Raw genomic sequence first — 19,835 nt, 5'->3', positions numbered from 1 at the left:
TGTGGAGTAATTGGAACTCTAATACACTGCATATGGGAATATAAAGTAGTACAACCACTTTGAAAAACCATTTGGCAGTTTCTTAAATAATTAAACATATAATACCGTCTAGTCCAGCTATTCTGCTATTAGCTGTGTATACAAGAGTAATGAAAGCATAGGTCCACACAAAGACTTGTAAAAAAATGTTCAAAGCAGCTTTATTTGTAATAGCCAAGAAATGGGAACAACCCAAATGTCTACTAATAGGTGAATGGAGAAATACATTGTGGTATATACATATAATAGAACACTACTCAACAATTAAAAATTTTGGATTAGTCTGAAAATAATTATGCTGAATGAAAGAATCCAAAGCAGAATATATATGATTCCACCTTTTATAAAAATACAGAAAACACAAGTGATCTATAGCAACATAAAGCCATTAAGTGGTTTTCTGGGTTTGATGATGGAGCAAGAAGGGAAGATGATGAGAGATCACCAAGGGGTATGAGGAAACTTTGGGGGAAAGTATGCTCATTGTCTTGATTGTGATGATGGTTTTATGAGAATGGGCATATATCAAAACAACAAATTTTATACTTTAAATGTATGCAGTTTAGAGTATATCAATTACATCTTAATAAAAGTGACAAATAAAATTTTGTCTTGGAAAAGTTTGAGATCACATGTTTTCACATTCAGTAATTCCTCCTTAAATTGTTCTTAATGTGTTATTCAAATCATCATAAAGCTTTAAGTCTCAATTATTCTTTGTTTCTAGGAATTCTGTTTTGTTCTTTATCAATCTGATGAGTCAATCTTGATATTTCTTGCTCATCTTTCCAAGTCCATCTTTCATCTCCTTAAACATTTCAATATAATAAATAACATTAAAAATAAATATACAATAGTTATTTTTTATTTTATGTTTGATAATGCCAATAGCTCAAGTCCCTGGGACTCTATGTTATGGACAGTCTTTTATTTCTCCAAGTGTTTGCTAAATTTTTTCCCATGGTTAACCTAATCCAAGGGAAGCACATGGCACTAGACTGAGGTTGCTTCCTTCAGGAAGTACTTTATTTGTATTTGCTTTTGCTACATGCCAGTGGATGCAACCCATGAGGGACCCTTTCTTTTCTTGGTCTGGAATTTTCCTAGTCATTCAGAGCTATAAATTCAAAGCCTACTGTTGCATGAGGGTGGACCTATGCTTACACATCTCCAACGGAGAATATTGTTATTTTTCTATCCATGTCCTGGTCAGCTCAGGATACCATAATAAAATAACGTAGACTTGGTAAATAACAGGAATTTATTTCTCACAATCCCAGAGGCCCAGAATCTAAGATCAAGGTGCTGTACGGTAGGCTTCATTCTGAGGCTCTCCTCTTGGTGTGTATGTGGCGGTCACTGCACTGCCCATATGAACTCTTCCTTGTGTGAGCGTGGCTGGTGGGGAGAGTGAAGCACAAGCTCTCTGGTGTCTCTTTTTGTAAAGGCCTTAATGCCATTATGAGGATCCCACCTTCATGAACTTTCTAACCTCAATTGCCTCCTAAAGGCCCCCATCTTCAAATACAAGCTCATTGAAGGTTAGTGCTTTAACATATGAATTTGGGGGGACATAAACATTCAGTCCATAATAACCCATAATGTGGCAGCGACAAACCATTTTTTTCATAGGCTGCCTTTGCTAGGTGTTACACTTTTCTAGTCTACTATTTTAGCAGAGTTTCACCAGTTTGGAGGGTCTGGGCTGTAGGTCTAAAAGGGTACAGAGGGAGGACGTTTATATGAAGTTCATGTCTCCCTGCCTCATCCCAATAGCCTATTCTGTGACAGTTATTCCTGGGATCATAGTGTGGACATATGTTTCCACAGGAATCTTAGTTTCTGTTTTTGTTTATCACTTTCATTTCAATCTTATATCTTTTACTTTTACCTTTGGGAAATTTCCTCAATTTCTTGTTGAGCTTATTAATACTTTTTAATGCACTCTTTGGTATTAATGGAAGATGTGTTGGCAAAATTGTTTTCCCATGACTCTTCTCTATTTTAATCATTGATAATAATTACTTATAATGTAGTCATTTTCATTATCATTATTTTATTATTTTAACAATAAATTCATATTAAACTATTAACATTTTGGTCATTTTAGAATGCACACTCCCCACACTGGAATAAAGACTTCCTTTAACTAAAGAATACTTATTGTATATTTCTTGGCCAAGTAGATAAGGCACTTGGACTGCCACTGCACAAGTTCCTGGGTGTTTAACTTTTCAACAGCCATGTGCTATGGAATGACTCAATTCTCCCATCACTTTTCTGTGTTCGAATTGCTGCAAATCTTGCACAATGTTTGGTGACATCATTTGTCCTTGGAAGGCCTTTTTTTTTTCTTTTTTTAGTTTTGAGAATCCAGATATTTTCCAACTGAAGGGTGTTCAGGACATCTAGCTATCCTACTGGAAACTCAAGTTCTGATGGGTGCAATTCAGTTTTGCCAGATTCAGGATGAAGGCTGGAGTGCCATGATCGCTACAGAGACAGATATTCCTGGTAATGTGATAGGATCACAGAGAGCATGGAACTTACATGGCCAAGAAGTAAGCTTCTCTTGAGGCAAAGTGGAAGTATTGGATTTTGGTTGGAGGAATGGCACGATTTGTTGAAGAAATTTTAGAATACAGATTAGAGCCAGGTTAGCCTGGACATGTTAGGACAGCATGTGTGAGAGGAAAAGGCAGTCCCAGCTGAGAAAATGGCCTGGGATGTAAGGAGAGAATGCTCACAAGGGTTGTCATAGAGTTACGAGTTAAAACATTTGGCAACCTATTTGATGTTAGGGGTTAGAACTTTAATAAAAATCCAAAAGAAGTGATACTTCATGGGGAGAGAAGATAATTTCTTTTTTGGAACCATTATCATAATTTGACTTAACAGCTCTTTTTTAGGTTTCTTCTTTCAACTGCCAAGAAGGAGATTGGCCACATTTCTGAAACTGCAAAATTCTCTTTGAATACTGATGCAGGTTGTAAATGAAATTTAGGTTGGGTGTGGCTTTATCTGATTGAGAAAAATATCGAATAAATCACCCATGCTTTTTATGTTTGCTATATAAGTAGATCCACTTTTAATTTAATTTCTATGACTACAGACCTAAAAACATTCAAACTCTGATAAAAAGTGTTAATTGAAAAAGTTATTTTAGATTGAATTTAAGAGTTGGATGACATATTTAGGAAAAAAAGCTAGTCAGACCTGTTCAGACTAACAGCCTCCGAGTTTGTCCTAGACACCTACCATGCTGATGAGATTAGCAATCCAGGTCACCATGAGTACCTAGAGGAAAGGGGGAAATGTGCTGGATTAAGTGGGGAAAAGACAAATAGCAAAATAAAAATGTAAAGATTTTAGTTAATTCTGGGTGGTTGTTACATGTACAATGTTATAGTACTTTCTCTGTTTATATAAGCTTTAAAAATCAAAAGCAAGCAAATAACTTCAAAGACTAATAAGATACTTGCTTTGCTTGCCAGAAATCAAAATCTAGAGATTTACTTATTTGGATAGCTGGAAGGCAGCAGGGAATTTAAGAGCTCTGAAAAAGTGAAATCAATGTGAATCTATTTGCTAAGCTGAGAAAAGGCTTCGTGGAAAAGGGGTTATCCACTTAGAGCGGCGATGCAGCCACAGAAAACCAGTGTTTAACTCAGCCATTGCCTGAGACACACTTCAGTCTGTTGTTTTCTCCTTTTCATGGAGTTGCCCTATAAATGAGGGCTGCTTTATATGCCGTCTCATGTTTAAAGAATAAGAGAGAAACTAAGAGAGGACCCAGAATTACATAAACCATCTATTGGTATTCATTTGTTTAACTTTCCCAAAGTATGAAAGACTGTATTTCTTAATTGTAGTAATGGTTGATCACAAACTCTGTTAGGGCAAGTTTGGTCTTTTTTCATTTTTTCAATTATTGCTTTTGCAATCAGAGGGCAGAAGTTCATTAAAAAAAAGATCAAATGGCTCTTTGAAACAGTACTATAATATTAAAGTACAGAATTACATTAAACCTTATTCCAATTCCTTTTTGAACCATAGCTCCCCCTTCACACCTCCACTCCAGCCTGTATGAATAAGAAAGGGAAACCAGCACAGCCACCCAGAGAATGGGATTTAAGCGGTCAGCCCTGGGTGCAAATTCAAGCCTTCTACTCAGTAGTTGTGTGAGTTTGTTCAATTTATTTAACTGTGCTTCAGTTTCTTTGTCTGTGAAACCAAGGCAGTAAAATCTGTCTCCAGACTGCATGAAGATTTGATGAAATTAAATGTGATAATATGTGTGATGTGCTTGGTGTATATAAGCACTCACAAATGATAGCGAGTATGGATGCCACAGACCTATATACTTCCTGTGGGACTCATCTTTACCTGACCAGAGAACATAAGCACCCTGATAATTCATCCTTATATCTTCAATGCAGTTCCTGACAGTGGTGCTGAATGAGTGTTTTTTTGGATAAATGACTCAAATCTAGACTCAAGTCAATGATGGTGAGTTGTAAACTATATTCAGTAAGTCTCTCTTATCCTGGGACAAATGAACTTTAAACGTGTGGTACTATGGATTATGTATCTAATTTAAAGGCTGAACTGAACAGCTCTGCCCACTACTTATAGGTACCTCATAGAAGAGGCCAAAATTCAGTGAAATAAATGATGACTTGAAGACCTGCCTTTATTACCTGTTCTAAAGCAACATTATTTCATATCTTAGAGAAAAATACTTAACATTAACAGCAGTTTCTCCTTTCATTATAGGATAAAACCTAATATACTTTACATTTAAATTTAACTTGAATTTAAAGAGCAACAAATTTGAGACCTCTGGAAAAAGCTAACATAGAGCCCTGCATGAGACAACATAATTCATATATATTGCCTACAATTAGATCTAATCTTTAAACTATGCCTGAAGGAATACAAATGCCATGCAAAGATTATATCCCTATTCCTAGAAGAAAAAAAGATGGTCTGTTTATTAAATTTCTCCAGGAAATACAACCCTTAAATTCTGATGAATGAATGCTAAAATAAAATACTTTATTTAAAACTGCCAAACTTATTATGATGAATTACATATAAACACAAGTACTCGAGGTTTCAGTATGTGAAAACAAGTTTTAAAAAGTTAGTTTTAAAATATGCTCCCTTACATTGGTAATTTTTTATGTCGATTGTATGGGACTAAATGAAAAACTAGGTCGTTTTTTTTTTTTTTTTTACCTAATTTGGGGTGTGGCATTTTATCATGAGTATCATCTGTTATTAATTAAGTTCTGTCCATACATGGATGGAATTATAAGCCTTTAAACCAAAACAACAACAATAACAAAAAACAATCCCCTCTCCCCAGCAACAAACAACAAAGTCAGGCTAGCAACTGTAACTTCAAAGGATACCAAGAAGCAAAAAAACAATCCGGAGAGACAAAAAATGGTGCAGAACCAAGGAAAGTTCTCAGTGTCTTTGCTGGCACCCCACCCCCCTGCCACCCCCCCAGCAGCAGTGCTGTGCCTGCTCAGCAGGGGAGCCACACAAAAGCTCTTTTAATTATTCTAGGCATCTAAAAACTCAGAGGATATAATGGGGTGTTCAGAGGAACAACATGTTCTGAGAATCTAGCTCCAAATCCATCCTGGTTAATTAGTTCTCTAAAACACAAATTTCAATCTAAAATATGAGAGGAAATAGATTATGTTGCTCTGTATAGGGAACTAAACATTTCTGAAGGTTTTTGGAGACTTTGTGTCATAAATTAAATATAAAGCATAAATGCAGGACGTTTGTCATATGATTCATAGATGATAGGTGGGAACTGTGAGAAATAATGATTGGTGAATGTTTTGTACACACCATGCACTATGCAGGGTTTTCCAGTATCTTGTGAAATTCTCACAAGACCTTGTGAAGTAGAAAATTGAGACTCACAGAGTTGAATCTCTTGTCAGGGTCCATTCAGCTAGTAAATGATGGAACCAGAATTTTTAAAATATATTACAAAATTAATATTTGTTCACTGTAAAAATTCAAGTATATAAGTCTATAAGGTGAAAAGCAAAAAAGCTAACTTGTACTACACAAGTTCTACTTCCTATAAACCACATTAATATTTTTTTGTATTTTTCTGGAATTTTCCATACATATGTAACCATATACCTTTGTGTCTATTTCTGCTTATATATTCACTCCTCTCTCTCTATGTATATATTTTTGTTTTTATTTTTAGACCTCAATAGAATTACACATATATTTGACACTTACTTTTTATATTCAACAGTATTTTATATTTAATAGAAAAAAATGTTCCACTATAGTATGTATAGTTCTATCTTGTTCTTTTATAACTGTGCAGTAGTCCATTGTGTGAATGTAATTTAATTCAGTTTACAGCAACATTAGATTATTTCCAGTGTTGTGACATTACATACTTTATTCGTTGGCTTGGGCTGTCAAAACAAACATCATAGATTAGGTGACTTAAACAGCAGAAGTTTATTTCTCATAGTTCTGGAGGCGAGAAGTCTAAGATCAAGCTTCATTCTGAGGCCTCTCCTCTTGGCTTGTAGATGACCACCCTCTCCTTGTGTCCTCACATGGCAGAGAGAGAGGACAGAGGAATCTTCCTTATCTCTTCTTTTGAGGACACTAATCCTATTGCATCAGGGATATCTACCCTTATGACCTCTTTTAGCCTTAATTACCTCCATAAAGGTCCTCTCTCCAAATGCATTCACTTTTGGGCTTGGGGTCTCAACATGTGTATTTTGGGAGGATGCAACATTCAGTCTAATGTTGCCAGTCTAATAGGTGAAAAAGAGTATGCCATTTTTTTTCATTTATACAATTATCAGTGACTTTTAACATGTTTTTCTCTGTCTGTAACCACTGGTATCTCTTTGCAATGAACATCTCATTCACCCACTTGGCCCATTTTTACTATTGGGTTTTTTTTGTTTTCAGAGTTTTTTTATATTAACTCTGGGAATAGGGAATAACACTTTTCTTGACATAAATGTTTTCTTCATTGTTTTGGTAATTTAATGTTTATTTATCTTTGCTCAACTGAGTGTTGCTTCCAATTCTTTCTACTGTTAACCTTTAGTGCACTTCTCCAGCATAAAGGAATGGGTAGCCTAAAGTGAAGTTGGAGTGGCCATGCATTTTATTGCTCAGTTCTGTCTCCCTGTTATTCTGTGATGAGGAACTGTGTTCCTGCCAGATATTCCCTATCTCTGCATTTTTACCCTCCGTAAAATGTATTGACCTGTGTATGTCACTCCAGTCTGCATAGGACTGACAGAAGTGAAGATATATTCACAGCCTTGACATTCGTATTTCTGCATTGAAAGGCATGTGTTAAAACTGTAGGGAAAGTTCTGAACCATTTTTGACAGTGTGAAACAGAGAAATCATATCTCTTTGGCTTTAAACAAACTGTGTAAACTTTAAATTCCATGTATTGCTTGAATTTGAAATTAAGGTTAACCTAAAAAACTATTCAATGTATCATTGAAAAACAACTCACAGTTATAAAGATGTAAGTAAAAGCATGTCAAAACCTAACCTGCAAGATTTAGTCTTGATGTTATATTTTCTTAATTAAAACAGACATAAATAATAAAGCCTTTGAAGAAGTCTGCTCCATGTAATGAATTGGCAGCAAATGGTAAAACAATGAGCTGCTATTCCAACTAAAGAGGAAAAAAAAAAAACTTATGTATGAAATAATTTCAACCAATAAAAATGATGTATGAGCTAAGTTGTACAAAATTGGGTAGTTTTCAACTGCTCACTACAAATTATTATGTACTAGATACATTTTCTCCTTTACTTTTATAATGGATTACAAGTTGATATGTACTTCCATTTTATAAATAAGAAAACTGGTTTCAGTGTGTTCAGTAATGTGCCTCAGGTCACATAGCTAGTTAAGTGCCAGATGTTGGATTCCAAACCAAGTCTTTGGCTTCAAGCTCCCACATAGTACTGCCTCCCGAAGGGAGTTCAGATAAACGAGGCAAATTGAGCCAAATAATCAGACAAGGCATCCAAGGAAAACAAAACCTGGGCTTTCAAGAATGAGTAGGATTTTAGTAAGCAAATTTAAGTAAGGGGGACATATTGGATGGGGAAAACAGTGTGAATGAAACATTGGAGGTTGAGCACAACATAGTGTATAAGGGAAGGGATGCCTGTGATTGGGAGCTCATGCCTATGGGACTGGGTAGGTGACATCAGCAAACGGAGGATTCTGGGTGTTAGACAAAGAAGCATGGACTCGGAAAGCTACAGAAAGAGTAGAGTGGAGCCATGGAATGTTATCAGTCAGATGTAACAAGTTGAAAAGTGCTGATTGGAAAGATCATTTGGCGGAAATATGGAGTGCTGTCCCGAAAGCAAGTTCCTATACATCCACGAGGATAAGTAGGTGGCTCTTGGTGTAATTCAGGTAGAATGTGTAGGAAGTGTGAACTCAGATGAATTCTGTGACTCAAAAATAACTTGAAGGACCTTGTGAAGATGAGAAATGTGAAATAGCCTGAGTCATATTGCTTTGCATGTTCTAAATATTCAGTGTTCTCAAAATATTAGTTTTTCAAACACATTATAGAACTACATTATAGAACTTAGCTATTAGTTATTTTGGGAACTCTTTTTTTTTTATTTTTCCAGAAGTTTCAACTAACAAAGCTTCTAACTTAATCCAGATTTGGGTGGTCTTTTCAGTTATCTTTGTCTAAATAGGGGAAAGAAACAAAGAGTGACTGAAGATAACAATTGTCATTGACAATTGCTATCAGAACCAAACCCATTTTACTTACACTGAATGTTTCATGGCCCAGCCAATAAAGATATGACCATATCAGTGTGGTGATGAGGAGGGTCCTTGCCTGATCCAGGTCAGCAGAGGTCAAATTTGGGCTCTGACACTTGGGCAAATTTCTTAACTTATATGTGCTTTATTTTCCACATCTATAAAATGTGCAATAGTTCTATCACCTAAGCACTTAAGACTGCTTTGAAGATTAAGTGTATATTCACTTAATGTATACATTTACCTAGTCTGTATATAGACTAGAACTTTGGAGCCTGATGGAAAGAGTGAGCTAGTGTGGTGTGACTTGCTTGCTGTCAGGTCACACAGTTGTTTAGCAGCTCGGCCAACAAGTGAACTTGGTGTCTTGATCTCCGGGTCTTCCGCTGCTCCTGGAAATTGAATTTAAAATCTCTTAGAAGAGGTAAGTGACTTCTTCTAGCTTGTTGAAAATCTCACTTAATGGAAAATTAACATATATGTTAATATAGGACTAGAAGCTACCTTAGAGTTCTGAATAGTCTCTTAAAAATTCAAAGAATATTATACACACTAAGCATGCTGTATTATAAACTTTCTTAAGATAATTTTCTGGGGTTTTTTTTGTTTTTTTTTCTTGAGGTGTTTAGCAAAGGAATCTAATTAATTCACATTCAGGAATGAATGACTATAAATCATAATGTTTTGCCTCTCTCCTGGGTAATTGCGTATTCATCAAACAAAGTAGTCTTAATACCAAGGAATTATGTGGAATTTCAGGAATCAGTTGCCATAAAGGAGAGACATATTTGTGCATGTTACAGGGAGTGATTTTTCCCCCCATAAGGTTTTTTGAGGGCATTTATTGAAGTAACTTAGTTCTTAAGTTAATTTACTTACTCAGATCCAATTAAAAATAATACATAAAATGGAAGTATAAGCCGAAAATAAAGTAGTTGTATGTGGTAAGTGTCCTAAGAGGAAAAAAAAAGGATCTCAAATAGCACATATGTAAGTGCATGGACATATTGATGAATTGATAATATATAGTTACTGTGTTTGATTATTAATCAGGACTCCTGGTTGCAAGTAACAGAAACCTAACTTGAGCTATCTTAGGTAATAGGACTGTATTGCCTTATGAAATAAGGGGAAAAGTTGAATAAGTAAGTTACAGAATGGCAGAGATATAGCTGGTTTCAGAACAACTTGAGTTAGGTATTCAGACCCTGCCAAACTCTCTGGTCTTGTCTTTGGAACTTTTCTGTGTGGTGACTTTATTATATCTCATTACACGTAGTGACTTCCTCTCAAATCTCCAGCTTCTAGAAGGTTATGAATTCTTTTTCATGGTTTGAAAATCTCAAGAAAAGGTTATGGGCTGGGCATCTGTCCCTGAACTGGTCTGTGGCTAACAGGGTGTGGCCATGCATGAAGATAGTAGTTGCCACAGAATTCAAGATTGCAGTAGGGGGTAGTTATTTTCCAAAAGTTCCCTCTCCCTCAGTTCTTCCCTTTTCTTCCTCTCTATCTCCCTGGGCTCTAGCTGCCTAGTCCATTGAAGCTGGGGCCTTTGACACCACATCGGCAAGTCAGGTTTTACTTTGAACCCTGACCTTTTTCAGATGGATCACCTGTGGGATAATACTATCATTGACTCTTCCAGTTTGGTTGCCCCTTGTAAGTTGGATGTATTGTCATGCTGAAAGGGCTTTCCCCATTAGGGCTGAGGATATAGAGGGAGAGAGAGACAGATAGCCCTATCCTCCCATAGTCACGTGAGTGCATCAGCATGACTTATAATCCAGTCTATACTGCTAGTTCTGGCTGAAGTGTGCTCACAGGCAGCACTCCTGTATGAACCAGCTGCCCTTTGGATAACCTTTGTCAGAGATGGTTTTCTGGCTTTCACATGGACAACAACCTTTGCCTCGGGTGGGTATGTAAAGCCAGGGTGCCAGGGACAAGCACCAGCAGGAATAAAAGCGTTGGGATTTACCAAATTTCCAGCTCACTACAGATTCCATCCATTACCTCTCTCCTTTTACTTTTTAATTTATTAAATTGCAAGTTGTTTTTGGAGAGCTATGTTCCACTCATGTTTCAACAAGCACCATCTTAAAGGGGTAGACTTGGAAGAATAAGTATAAGAAAATTGGGCATCAGAGTGCTAATAATCTCCTGTTTATCTCACCCTGAGCTCAGTATACTTAGACAAGTTGAGAAGGGCACTTTATCCCTTTGTTTTACCCCCCAAAATAAAAGCAAAAGGCATATACAAATAATGAAACTTATTTAATAACATGTAAGGGAAAACAATGACTACTTTCATGCCACAAACAAGTGAAGGGATAATCATGACCTAGTATAAATGTCCAAATTTGCAAATTTCTTGTTCATGATGAAAAAATTGAGAGTGGGGTATGTGTCAGTTTCCTAGGACTGCCATAATAAATAACCTCTTGCTGAGTAGCTTGAAACAGCAGAAATTTATTCTCTCACAACTCTGGAGGGCGGAAGTCCAAAATCAAGGTGTCACTAGGGCCATGCTCCTTCCAAAGGCTCTAGAGAATCCATACTTGCTTATTCCTGCTTCTGGGAGTTTCTGGTGTTTCTCGTTTGTGGCAGCCTGACTCCAATCTCTGCCCCCATCTTCAAATAGCCATCTCCTCTCTGTGTCTGTCTGAGTCTGAATTCCCTCTTTTCTCTTCTATAAAAACACTAGTCATTGAATTTAGGACCTACCCTAAGCCTGTGTGATCTCATCTTAATTAATTACAGCTGCAAGGACCTGTTTCCAACTAAGGTCACATTCTGAGATTCTAGGAGGATGGAAATTTTGAAGGGACACTGTTCAGCCCAGCACAGAGGAATTAAGCAAAAAATATGTTTCTTTCAGCAAGTGTTATTGTTCAGGTGATTGGTATTTGTAGGTTGCAAAAGCATATGGATTCTTAAGTTTGCCAAAGTTCAGTGGTTTTCTGAAAAAGTCCTTTTGGAACTGAATCTGTTTCACAGTAGCTACTGGTGAGAGGAGAACTGCAGGCAGGCATCATCTTGTCAAAGTCCCCCTACCTTCAGTGATAGAAAGATAACATACATTTGCCCAAAGATTTTTTTTACCTCCTGTTCTGACATAGTGCCTTGGTTTTAAGTTCTAAGGTATTCTGAGACACCAGAATTTTTTTGCCTTATCCCTATCTTACTCTATTTTCTAGAATAAGATGACACCAAGTGAGATTCTTGGACTACCTCATTACTTTATATAATTTCTGCATACTATTTTTTACTGAATATGTAGAATCAGTTGCTGATGTTGAAGATTTTTCAGTCATCTGTCCTTTGCATCAAATTTCACCCCCAGTGGAATCTGATTCATTAGCTAAGAGATTATTAGGAGATAAGCAGAGATGCTTAAAGGTTTGCAAGGGCAGCAAAGTACTCCTTACCTACACTGAACAGGTTATGCCCAGCCATAACCAAAGAACAGATTTCAGAGCAAAACAAAGCTTGATGCATGAAAGCAAAAGTGTGAATCATGAATTTTGAGGTCTTACATGATTGGTTGTAAAAGTATCATCAGTATTCTAAGTGGAGTATTAGAAAAGGCATATTACAGGGTGATCCACAGTTGTGAGCTTCAGGGTCAGTTATGAGGGGCAGGTGAGTAAGTAGTTCAAGTGAAAAAAAGTGGTGGGTTGAGGGACTAGGAAGGTGTGAAAGAAGAAAAAAGCAGTTCCAAGGGAGCACAAAATAAATAATTCCTCGGTGACTATAAGCACAGAGTAGGACAATTGGATTGGGGTGCTAAAGTGATATGCAGGGTAGGTCACTGGAGTTGAGAATCAAAAATTAGGATGCAATGAGTTTGATGACTCAGTCTTGCTGATGTTGGCTTCATGCAAAGGGTAGTATTCATTTCATTTCCATTCAATAAATAGTTACAAAGTCACCTGTGTGTTGCAGGGACTATGCTTGACATATTTCATCAGGATAAAGACAGTAATAGGAGATGGGGTCATGAAGAACAATATAAATATTTGGGCTTTTCAATTTCCAAGTTCAGCTTTATGGTTGATGCTAATTTCCACTGTGGTCTTAGCTGTGCGTGAGCAGTTCTTTTTTTTCTTCTTTTCTTTTTTACTGCCAAGTCCTCTCAAGAGTACCCCAAAATTCTAGTTACTTGAACTAACTGAAGGGACTAGTTAAGTCCTTAACATCCTTCAGATCGAAGTCTTCCTCTCTCTTTTTCATCAGCTTGAGTTCCTGGCTGTTCCTTTATTATGCACCAAGGCTAACAGATTACACAGCCACCAGGCCATCCTTGCCTGGCCTCTGTTGCGTAGGAAAGTGTTACCTGTTCCTGGGTCTGTAATTCCCACCTATGTACAAGAGCACAGTGATGAATAACAGCATTTAATGTGTCATCAGGTGTTTGTGTCATTGTCACCCACTTCCATTTTATGTATTTCTTCTGCAGTCATGTAGCCAGCCTAAAACAAAAATTAAATGTTCATTCCCTTCTCAGAAGTACCATTTTATCTGTATTTATATGCTTTATGTGGCCATGACCTTTCTTGACAATTTCTTTAAGTTTAATTTTTTATTTTTTTGAATGGAGACAACTTTTGGCATTGCCATTTTGATTGTGATAATAATGTGACATCTGTAAAGTAACCAAAATAGGGCACGCTCTTTAAGGGCTGCCTCTGATAGCACTCATTCATTACAGCCTTATGGGTCTCAGAAATACTTTCAATACAAAAATATATTACTCCACCATTGTTTCAAACCACCTACGCAATGAAAAGGAGAAGTCTTCCCAGTGGGCAGTTTCTGAATACACAAGAAAGAGGAGTGTTCAGTGCTTCCACCAGCCAACAAGCAGGATGTGACGTGGAACACTTGGGATAGTGCTCTCCAGTCTCGGCCTCAGCTGCCTTGGGCTAATGAAGAATATCACAAGGTGCTATGATTGCTTCAGAAGTTTGTGGGACTGGCTGAGGCAGCAGAAGGTAATGAGTGGCCACCATTTTTGGACTGGCATCACCAGGGTCTGTAAACGTGGCAGGAAGTTTTGTGGGAAATTCTGTCTTCTGTAGAGCAGCAAGAGCCAGTGGCCTGACCCACTGTGTAGAAGCAGGCCCGTTCCCTGGAACTTGTACCCTGCACCAGTGGTGACACCCAGCCATAGGAATATTCCTGGTGTCTCACTTAATTATCCCATGTAGTCACCTTACAATTCCTTCTGCAGAAATTCTCTTATTCTTCAAGAGTTTGATAGCCATATTTTTTCTCCCATATTAATGGCCCCTTAATTCAGCAGTTATCTTTGCGCATAATTCCCAGTCACTTCTCTCTTTCTTTGTCCCTTTCATCTCTATCATCTTTTCTCTTTTGCCAAGGGCTTTGCTTCTCCCAAGCCTTCTTTACATCTCCTAGAATCAGTACTCAGGTTTTCACGTAGAATTTTCTTGTTCTGTGAGTGTAGTGTTTCTTTAGGAAATCCTCATTTTCTAGGCTGTCCCCTCAATTTGAAATCTGGAGGTTGGATTACAATTTAATTTTCCTTGAAACCCTCACCAGATTTCGAGGAGAAACCTTGTGATTTGGCCTCCTTAGGAAAGAACAGACTGAAAGGCCATGGGTCCATCTTTCCACCCTGACAGCTACAGGGCACTTGGCTTGGGGGGCAGGGAGGCCAGGAGACCCCTCCAGGCCCAAGGCTCCCAGTCTGGTATTGCTCCTCTGATGGCACTGTTGTGTGGGGATTCTTGGGAGTGGCTCCCAAAAGCACCTCCTGGCGCTGGCTCTGTGGTGATACCACCCCGCTGCTCATGTCTATTGGCAACTTGCCTTCTTGAAGCCTTTCTCCCTCGCTCTCACTGGCAGCAACTTCCAGAGTTCCTGGTACATCTCCAACATGTCTCCCTGCCATAATGTGTTCCAGTTAAAAGAGTGCTGACTTTAGTGTCAAACCAGGCTGGTTTCAAATCTCCATCTGCCACTTCCCAGCTGCGGTACTTTGGGCTTGTTGCCTAATCCTCTGAGTCTCAGTTTTCTGTTCTATAAAATGGAAACAATAACATTTACCTTATAGGTTTGTTGTAAGTATTAAATGAAATATGTCAAGTGACTAATACAGGGGCTGGCAGATAGTAGGTGCCAATTAAGACAGATGGATAGCTTGGAAGCTTGGTGTTAGTTTCAGCACTTTCTACATTAAAGAAAAAAAGCAAACAACACCCACTCTTAAAAGGGATTTTTTTGAGAAGTTTACTTGAAGGTCCTTAAAGGTAGGCACCACCCAGCCTTATATACTCTGCATTCACCCTTAGCTCTCTTTTTGCTGTGCCTGGATGAAGGTGAATAGTTTTTGTGGTTGCCTTAGCAAAAGCCAACTATCATTTGCCCAGTGGCTCCTTTCCAGGACCTGCCCTGTAGAGCTCAGTATAATCTATAGGTTCTGCCTGAACTTAAAAGGTACCTAGTGAAAACCTCACATGTGCCTGCATATTTACTGTGTCCTTATTAGCAGTGTCCTGTACCCTCTGGAGCACTGAAGTGCCCAAATAAATTAAATCTCATACAAAAGCTCTAACTAGATGAGAAAAGTAAATAATAAGATATAATAGAAATTCTGGGTTACCCTTCTGTCTATTATGCAACCATGCTTGAACAATAACAGTCAATAGAAAATAGTGTCCGCCTTCAGGGTCTTTTAGAGACAAGACAAGTGCAGACAAAGCCATGTGCAATGTCATTTCTGTGAATGTGATGTTAAGAAGGTATGTGTGGATTAAGTATGACATGACTCACTATGCAAACAAAAGAGAGCTGCGTTTAAAAACTTGAACCCCTGGCTGCCTGTTCAGATCTCTACCTACTACATGCTGTTTCCATCTTTGAGTGCTTAGATTTTCCTATCAAAAAAAATTATATAAAAAATCAAAAGGAGAAGCCTTAGGAGAAAATAGCCGAAAACACTTCATCTTTATATGCGTGTCTAAAGCAGAGAACAAGCAAGGGTTTCAAAATGCATTGGCTGCATTTCAGTAGCTGGGATTAAAAGCAGACATGTTAATGAGCTCTAAGACAGCTAAACTCTTGGAAATTTAGGGGCAGAAGAACAGAAGGTTCAAAGAACCCTGTAACTGGTGGCAGCATTGAAAGCCCAGCTAAGCTATGTACACAGCTCATGCATTTCCTCTGGATATAAGGCTCTTTGGCCTATTGGGATGAGCCTAGCACATTCTGAGTTCCTGGACTGAAGCAGGCAAGCATTATGAAGGGAACATAGAGAAGGGACAGTGGAAGGAACGTGCTCAAATGAATCGTGCTTTCAAAATTAAGACCAACTCCACTGCTCACTCTTTCTTCACTGGTTTCTAGTTTTGCTTTCAGTTGAACAGTGTCACAGCAGCACATCAGTACAATATTTTTCTCTCCCAAACTGTAATAGCAAAATTCTTATTAGACTTTGATTTTAATTACTAAAATAAAAAATACCCGCTATTGAGCCCTACTTTGTGCCTAGCACTAAGCTCAGCACCATATAAATAGGCACATGATAGAAAGATGGTAGGTAGACGATGGATGGATGGTAGATGAATGAGACACCATCTATCACCTCCAGTAGGAATGGGTAAAGAGAAAGTTTTGGGGTGGAAGAGAGGGAGTTTACACCTATTGCCTTGATTTTTTTTTTTTTCTATGTGGGGTAAAGGGGGAAGGGAAGCAAGGGTAAAGCAAAGCCTGGAAGGAAGTTTTGAAACAGTTGGTGTGTGGAAGGGTAAGAGAAAAAAAGTGAGATAAAAACAAACAGTAGATTCGTAAACTCCTAGGATTCTTGCAGTAAATGCTTATCTCATCTTTATTGCCTTTGTCCCCTTCATTATCACCATCGACATCATTGTCATCATCTTTGGAACAAGTTGTACTGAACCACGTAACCTTTCTGTAATTGAGAAAATCATACCTTTGAACAACTGAGAATCGTATATGCTAGTTTCTCTTTTAGCGTGGGGTGTTGTCGGGTGACTGCGCTGACGGCATCCTCCCTCTCTTTGTGCTTATGTAGGTTGAGCCAGTGATACAGAGAGGCCATGAGAGTCTGGTCCATCACATCCTGCTCTATCAGTGCAGCAGCAACTTAAACGACAGCGTCCTGGACTACGGCCACGAGTGCTACCACCCTAATATGCCCGATGCGTTCCTTACCTGCGAGACCGTTATTTTTGCCTGGGCCATTGGTGGAGAGGTGGGGTTTATGATTACTGAGATGTAACAGTATTAATTTAATTTATCATGTTTTTTTCCCTAGGAGAAAATCTCTGTAAGTAAAGCTTTTCCCTATAAGTAAAGCTCTGTAGACTATTTTCGATATGAGGTGGCTTATTTTTTTTTTTGTTAGGAAGTAATGCTTTCTTTAAGCCATTTTATTTTAGTGGAGTTCCAGAATGTTAAGATATCATTAAGAATGGTTGGTTTTTGAACGGAATAGAACTTTGAGGGGAGACAGTCTCATGGAATTTTTCTCGTTTAGGGTTTTTCTTACCCACCTCATGTTGGATCATCCCTCGGCACTCCGTCAGATCCTCATTATGTGCTTCTGGAGGTCCATTACGACAATCCCACATATGAGGAAGGTGAGTTTATTCTTCATATATCCTACCTTAGATTTTTATAAAGTTTTGTAACTCCCTTCTTAACAGAGTTGAAATAAAATAATAACATCCAGTGTTATAAAGAACTAACCTATACATTAGTCACCCAAATTAGGATACTTTTTAGAGTGAAAGAGGGTACTATTAATAATTACACTGAGACAATAGTCATGAACCAGTACTGGACAGGGCAAATGGGCACTAGTGGTCACTAATGTTAAAAACAATTTGCATATTACTTACCAGGATGTAGAATAATAAATGTTTCCCCTTTGTGATGTACATTAGTTCCAAATACATGGTGCTGATGAAACATTTTCTTTCCAATCACACGTAGGAAAGGATACCATTCATCTCGTTAAAAAATATTAAGCATTTTGTTGTGTTATAGGCAAACCATAAATATACTCAGGAAATACTCAGTGACACTGTGTAATATGATATTGAAACGAAGGGTAAATGTTTACATTGGATTTCTGAATTTACTTTTGTAACATTCCAAAACCAAAAAAATTGAAAGATTCAGTATGAAATTATCACCAGAAGCAACTCAAAGGTATTATTGTACATCGATTGGCACAATTATTCAGCAAATACTGAGCACCAACTGTATGCTGGATCTGTGCTTAATGATATATTTTGAGTGAAAAATAGACACAGTCTCCACATTGTGGAAATTATAGTACAGTGGGAAAGAGAAACAATAAAATAATCAATCTGATTAGTAAAATTATATTTATGCTAATTGATCTGAAAGTTCAGTTTGGTAGTCGTAGGTAGCCATAGGCTGTGATGACTTGCAGAAAGGAGTCCATTAATTTCAGTTAGTGGAATAGATTTATGAAGTGTTTGAAACTCATACTGTCCTTCCTTAAACTATGTCATAGCAAGGATTGTGTCTTATTCATGTTTCATCCCCACAATGCCTATAGTAGTGTTCTTCACATAGTAGATTCTTAATAATTGTTTGTTGATTCGAGGACTGTTTGTTGAATGATGAAAAGAATGGTGACAAACTGTAAAGTTAATCATTAGTTGATTTCTCCATCAGATGATTTCTCAACCAAGGGGTTTTCACCTCTATGTAAATGTTAATAGGCTTTACCTCAAAACAATATAAAATAAAACTTCTATTAAGTTATTCTATATTCTAATGAATGACTTTAGGATTTCTATTCTGTCTTTATGTCAGATAATGGTGGAATATGAGCTAGGCAACACAAACATTTCTCCCATGGTATGCTGGGTAGAAAAAGTTGCAGACAATGTGGTGCCTCCTCTTTTCATTCCTGTTTGTGAAGCTGAAGGTTGTCTTCCATGAATCTTTACTTGTATTCTTTTCCCTTGTGAAATTTTAAAGATAATTAATGAACCCATTTCAATTGAATACAGAGAAATCTTTTTTAAAGGACTCAACTCACTTTTAATAATATACTTTTGTTCTAGGCTTAATAGATAATTCTGGGCTGAGGTTATTTCATACAACAGATTTAAGGAAATATGATGCCGGGGTGATTGAGGCTGGCCTGTGGGTAAGCCTGTTTCATACCATTCCTCCGGGGATGCCTGAATTCCGGTCTGAGGGTCACTGCACCCTGGAGTGCCTAGAAGAGGTATGCTGCATGTGAGTCTGTGAGCTGCTACTTACAGATTCATCAATGCTCTTAGAAAACTGTGTTTGGAAAATTCCATGCTTGTTTATTATTAATCTTCTTGCTGTCATTCTGTAAAAGCATTATTTATAATTTTAGTAAAATCTGTGATGGCCTTTTTAAATCTTGAAGGCTACAGGAAGAGTAGAATTCTGAAGACAATAACTTGCAGGATGTTTTCCTACCAGCCCCACCTCCTTTCTTTGCTTTGTATTGGACACTTTATTTTATCTTTTACAATTTCTGCTTTTGTTTGTGGAGTCTCTTTCTCCCTTCTCAACTTTACCTTTTATCCATACTTGTTTTTTCCATTATCCATTTTCAGTTTTTTCTCCTTTTCTCTGCTTTATGATTTCCTTCCCTTCTTTAACCAAAGATAAAGAATAATGAACATAAAAATACATATTGGTTAACAGAAAACGATATAAAAGCACTAAATAGTGGCAGCTTCCATTGATGGTTCTTTTTTTCTGGAATGAAAGTATTTCAATATGGATTATATTCTTTATGCATTATATGATATAATGGTTGTAGACAGTATGGCAGGCAGATAGAAAGATTATGCTCTTCTGAGTTATTTAAACATAATTCAAATTGCCATGACATCACTTATTAGCTATACGACCATTGACAATTTATTTAATTCTACTCTCCCACTGGTTTTCT

General features: G+C 37.5%; 1 protein-coding gene across 1 annotated transcript in view; it reads left to right on the top strand.

Annotated features, from left to right (window-relative positions):
* The window catches only part of MOXD1 (monooxygenase DBH like 1), a 79,409-nt gene that overhangs the window by 41,419 nt on the left and 18,155 nt on the right, over positions 1–19,835 (top strand). Inside the window, exons 5-7 of the mRNA XM_036994185.2 lie at positions 16,932–17,111; positions 17,397–17,499; positions 18,964–19,130. Of these exons, the coding sequence (XP_036850080.2) occupies positions 16,932–17,111; positions 17,397–17,499; positions 18,964–19,130 (450 nt within the window). The remainder of the gene's footprint in view (positions 1–16,931; positions 17,112–17,396; positions 17,500–18,963; positions 19,131–19,835) is intronic.

The sequence above is a fragment of the Manis javanica genome, chromosome 13 (genome assembly GCF_040802235.1).
Source record: "Manis javanica isolate MJ-LG chromosome 13, MJ_LKY, whole genome shotgun sequence".
Lineage (NCBI taxonomy): Eukaryota > Metazoa > Chordata > Mammalia > Pholidota > Manidae > Manis > Manis javanica.
Note: the sequence above shows the minus strand (reverse complement) of the source record. Positions and strands in the feature narration are given on the sequence as shown.